A 5,998-nucleotide genomic window follows, 5' to 3' on the forward strand; every position below is an offset into this window, starting at 1 on the left:
GAAAGGGTGGATAGATAAATAGAACTACGACAGTAGGAGTGTCTGTGACAAGAACGTAAAATGAATGAAAACCACCATATGGAAGAACTTTTGTGGACACCTGTCCAATCACATCCATATAATTTGGAAGCTTACAATTGTATGGAATGTAGTGGTACGCTGTAGCACATAGTGATAAACTGGAATGCTGACTTGCACCACAAGACCTCTTCTTCCAGCATCAGTGCCTGACCTCACTAATGCTCTAAAGTCTAGTGGAAAGCCTTCCCAGAAGAATGGAGGTTATTAAAAGCGCTATTGAAGGTTCAACAAGGACGATGATGCATGCACAGGTGTGCACAAACCTTTATCTGTATTGTCTAGTGTATAGAGAGCCTAGGACGATAGTGCACAAACCCAATTATGTCATATCATAAAATCATATCAAAACATATAAACGTCTCCCCTCTAGATTTTTTTTTATTTTCAACTCCCTTCCCTTTAAGATAACACAAACAGTTTTAAATAAATGCCAGCCCTCTTGTCTGCAGAGTTGAGCTTCACAAGGCCAGGACCACTTACTTACCTTAGTGTTAATCAGCTACTATTTACTCGCGAGCGCAGACTGAAGGATAATTAATTCGGTAAACTTTCCCCGCCTTCTCATTTGCATTTCGCCTTTGATCTTTGCTTGCTTTTGTTTTATCGACTGCATTTCAAAGTCCCTTCATTACAATGTGGCTAATGCAAGAAGAGGCAGAGAGAACTTGAGTCGTTTTGTCTCTTATAACATTTCCACACACACACCCGCTTGCAGGCGTGCGCGCGCACATACACACACACGCGCGCGCCCGCGCGCGCAAGGCAGCAATTTCAGATGGGCTACTGTACATAAATCAGCCTGTAAATTAAATGATAGAAGGATAGATACTTTATTGAAATTCCAGATATCCAGCAGCAATAGGGACAACAACGCAAAGACATGCTTGTAGATGTGATTGCACACTGTATTTTTTTACACATATTCTGTAAGAACTGGGTATTTAATATCTTCATATGAGGACTATTGGGTATAAGTCTTTTGCCAAATAAATAAATAAATAAATAAAATAAATAAAAAGCAAGCTATGAATAACGATAAACAATCAGTAGAAATTGGAGTGTACACAACAGTAGAGTCTTAGGAGGATATTATGCACACACAATTGATCTATACATTAAATGCATGAATTGTGACACACACACACACACACACACCATGCATTTAATGTATAGACTAATGTTGAATATTTAAAATTGTATATTTTCAAGATCTACATAGTCAGACAAAAAATTTATATACACTTCAGAAAAAGAACAACTTATGTAAATATTTTAATACTAAATTTTAATTCATTTTAATACTATTATTATATATTTAATTATTATGTATACTATGTATACATTCTATCTATCTATCTATCTATCTATCGATCGATCACATATATAGCTCTTTTTTTATTAATCTTGGTTATTGAACAATGAAGTCGTAGAGACTCTGTGTGGTCACACAATAGACACTAACTGAGTGTGACGTAGCAAACGGATTGTAAAACTTTTTACGACATTATATGGAAGCCCGAATCGCCCTAATTTCCACAATAATCCCGGTTTGATTAGAAAGCTCCCCAATACACATCGCGTTAATTCCAGTTAAAGCGCGGGGAACGGCTCGGCTAACAGAGCGTTTGATGTGCGCTCGAGGCTTAAAGGCCACAAAGCGCGCGCCCTGCCCTTAGCTGCCAAACACACTACACACATAAACACACACACACACCGGCAGCGGCTCTTTTGAAATTTCATCCCCTCCTCCTCCTCCTGCCCTTGTGAGGGGCGGGCAACACAAACATGCAGCCTGGGGTATAAATGAAGCGTCACGCGCTGCACACCGGCAGGAAAGCGCGCTCTTGTAGGTGCTCGTGTAAGGTTAATGATGTCGCTCGTGAGGGTTTCCGCCTTGTGCCTCGCTCTGCTCAGGTGCGCGTTCGCGAGCGCTGTTCTCCACAACTCCAACGCCATCAAGTTCGGTACAGCTGCGGCCAGCGCGAGCCCAGATGTGCTCCCAGTGGACGGGGGCGAGCAGAACTTAGCCATCGATACAGCGCAGGTAAGCCGCATCACTACTGACGTGTAGCTCATCATTGTGTTTATGCATGCTCATCTCATCTGATCAATGCTTCATGGTTTTGTTTTGCCCCCCTTATAGCCTCAGGCGTGCACAGTCGACTCCGAGTGCCGTCGCGAGGAGTTCTGCCTGCTCTCCCGTGGCGCGTGCCTTCAGTGCAAGAAACGTAGAAAGCGCTGCACCCGGGACGCCATGTGCTGCCCTGGCAACCACTGTAGCAACGGTACGAAGACTATTTTACATAACATTCATTTACATTAACAGGGTCACTTGTCTTGCATCATCCTGTCAGGTTGTATCAGCATCATCAGTTAATCAGAATCAGAAAGAACTTTATTGCCAAGTACATTTGCATATACAAGGAACACACACACACACACACACACACACACACACACACACAAATTATAATTAACAAGTAATAGAATTGGATGTTAGGTGTAACCATCAGTGGTTTTGCACATATTAGTATTGCACATCATTTTATTGCAAAGTAGGGAGAACATTGAAACTGTTCACTCTTCATTCTGGATATGCACTGATAATCCCTTCAGCAGCCCAAACCCTCCTTTTGTAGTCTGTAAATCAGGAACTCTATAAAATTCTAAAGATCATAGTATATGATGTTTTGGTATAATAACTTTCACAAAACACAAATCATAACAGTGTCACTTGTCTTGCATTCTCATTAAATTAGGAAATGTATAAAATTTTAAACATTGTAGTGGGTACAGGTTAGGCCTGCATGATATGTTCAGGACTAGAGACCTATTGGTGATGTCCTCAGGACTCATTAAAGCTCTAAAAATGTTAAAACAAGGCAGCACATGACAACCACTGTAGCAAAGGTATGATGCGTCTTTCACAAAACATTAATTTTAACAGTGACTTGTTTTGCAGTATCTTGTCCTCTTGTATAAAAGCATCATCAGTTAATCTGGAACTTGTATAAAATTCTAAACATCTTAGTGGGTACAGTAGGACTGCTTCAAGACTAGAACCCGTAGGGATGTCCTCAAGACATCTTAAAATGTTAACATCCATTATGTCTTTATGAATAACGTCCCTGAGGGTTAATTCCTTCTACATACAACCTGAACAGGTTATCTGAACATTTTATTTTTCTTTTCCTTTCAGGAGTGTGCCAAACGAACGACCCAGACCTCATTCTTCAAGCCGTCGTAGAAGAGCTTGTGTCCATCAGCACTCATCTTAAAGAGAACGCTACAGTGACCCACCAATCCAAAGTACCGCTTCCGGAAGCACCTCAAAACCTTAAAGGTATACCTCGTTATTACAAGTAAAATCTAAGTAATATTCTACACTTTCCTCCAGTCGAGCAAGAAGTCTGATTTAGTTTGTGTGTGTGTGTGTGTTGCTTCAGGTCTGGAAGGAGAGAACTGCCTGAGATCTTCAGACTGCAGCGAGGGTCTCTGCTGTGCCCGTCACTTTTGGTCCAAGATATGCAAGCCGGTGCTGAAAGAGGGCCAGGTGTGCACGAAGCACAAGCGGAAAGCCACTCACGCTCTGGAGATCTTCCAGCGTTGTGACTGCGGGGAAGGTCTGAGTTGCAGAATGCAGAAAGGAGATCACGGCAAGGTCTCGCGAAGCCTCCACACATGCCAGAGACACTAAGATGCTCGAGTTGAGGATTATTTCCTGAAAGTTTCTGGGAAGAAGGAGCAATCTTTAAGAACGTAGAGAGAAAGAAAAAAGAAAAACATCAACAGTGGAAGTGGAAATGACATGGAATGGAATGGGATTCTATACTCTGTTTCGATTTATTTTTTTTGTTTTTTAATATGTTGTTCTTATTTCTTACCGTCTCCAGTTGTGTGTGTGTCAACATTGCAGAGTAGATATAAATGTTTCTCTATGGAACTTGGCATTTGATGGTTGCAGTACATTACTGTATTGTAAATACTATTGGGAATGTTGGCACTTAACTCTGATTTTTGTCAACACACAGAGTATGCATCACCCCCCTTTGTATATACAGATTTTTATAATCGTACAGAGACTGATATATGTCTATTTTTTATTCTAAATAAAGAGTGTAATGCTATTTATGTTTTAGGCTGTGTTTAAGTGTTTAAGCTGTAATAGCTGCCATAATTACCAATAAAAAAAGACCAATGGTAATCTTTTAGAGTTACATTCTTTTATTCATCCTCTAATATTAAAACTTGTTTAATTGTTAGCACTGTGAGAATACCTATTAGCAATAAATATGGGGGAAAATGGAGGAGGGAGGCAGTAACAGATGGTAAACGGTTATGTTTATGCAATTAATTAGGTGGCTTAAAGCTATTTTATTTATGGGCAAAGGAAAGTTGCATGGTCATTTCCTGTTTTCAACAGGTTACATTATGAAAATGAAAAATCGGGTGATAATACTTTGTTGCACCAGCGAGAACACACACAAAAAAACAGTACTAAAATCCAGTTAAAAAAAACATCTGCTTTACACATAACACAATAATTGATCTGTTTAGTCTTAAAGGTTTTAGGAAGCTGAACAATAGATCATAAACTCCAGAGATGACGGGTGTGCTCATAGTCCATATATGATAAAGCAAAGTGTCAGAATGTATGTGCATTTGTGTACGTTGAGGGGGCAGGGAACTCAGCGTAAAGGGTTGTAATTTCAAAAAGAGTACGGTGATATCACAAAAGCACGCAATCCCACAGCTCGTAACATAACATGCTGTCTTTTTAGAGCTGCGTCCTCTTTGAGTGTCTCTTTTGCGCTTCCTCCTTAGTAACCAGAAACTGAGGGTTTGAAGTCTTTACTTGGATCTGTCAAAGGAAACAAAACAGAAGGGGTAGACATTTCAAAGCACAGGATATATACACACTGACATTGTCCTTTTTGCATGTGCTTTGGCTGCTGTTTGAGAGGCCGTCCCTCATCTTTTGTCAATACCGACAACAGCTCAGAGACCAAAAACATCTGTGCATGGAATCCCAATCATAACAGTTGCGCAAACAGACACCAAAGTCCCTCGACTAAGCATACAAGTAAGGTGGCTAATTCTTTAGGCAATAGAGCAAGCATCCCTAGAATACTGGAGCAGCTCCAGGACTATTCAATTTGTTCTTTGCTTCAGGGGATAAACAAGCCATTAAAGGATGGCTCTGTCATTTAGTCATAACCGATCTGCAAGCATTACAGTGAAGTCACGGATTTCCCTCTATTTTCTTTTTGGAGGAGTGAAGACAATAAAATAGCAGTTGAAGCACTTCAGAAGAGGCCAGTGTGAATGTTTGTAGGCCTGCCTCACTTTGAAGTCGAGATCAGTCGACGGCTTCGTGGCACAATGTTAGTTTGGAACAAATAGTTAAATGACTGAAGCTTCCTGAGGGACTTAATTAGAAAGATGCAACCAGGTTAATATATGATAAATATTTATCTTTTGATTAATGCGTCACCTCGAGGTCACTTGCAGGCAGCAAAAGAGAAGAAAAAAAAAGAAAAGAAATCACTGTGATATTCATAAAAATGTATTGTTTTATTTATGCCCTTCATATAAAAAGAAAAAAAAGGTTATGGGGTAACCAGTAGAGATCTAAAGACAGACAAGAATGTTTCCCAGAGTTTTTGCTTTTAATGTCTTTTGATGTTCCTTTGTCCTAATGCCTGTCAAAAGTCCAGATGTTCAACAAGCCCATCATACGATTTAATAAAGACAGAGGAAAGCAGACGAGGCGCATTTTCTTCGTATCGGTCTAAACGTAGCAATCTGCTTTTTTACCCAATAGCTCTTCTTTTCCTTCTTATCTAAGCCTTTTTTGTACTTCCAGATGTTTTTCCACAAGCTCTATCTTCCATTTAAGTGGTTTCCTACTTCCAAG

General features: G+C 40.1%; 1 protein-coding gene across 1 annotated transcript; it reads left to right on the forward strand.

Annotated features, from left to right (window-relative positions):
• The first annotated feature begins 1,884 nt into the window (after nt 1-1,884).
• On the forward strand, nt 1,885-4,285 carry dkk1b (dickkopf WNT signaling pathway inhibitor 1b). Its single transcript, XM_053511958.1, is given in 5 exon segments — nt 1,885-1,943; nt 1,945-2,125; nt 2,225-2,366; nt 3,281-3,424; nt 3,528-4,285. Coding segments are annotated over 5 exon segments (777 nt in total). The 3' UTR covers nt 3,779-4,285.
• The last annotated feature ends 1,713 nt before the right edge of the window (nt 4,286-5,998 follow it).

The sequence above is a fragment of the Clarias gariepinus genome, chromosome 14, assembly GCF_024256425.1.
Source record: "Clarias gariepinus isolate MV-2021 ecotype Netherlands chromosome 14, CGAR_prim_01v2, whole genome shotgun sequence".
Lineage (NCBI taxonomy): Eukaryota > Metazoa > Chordata > Actinopteri > Siluriformes > Clariidae > Clarias > Clarias gariepinus.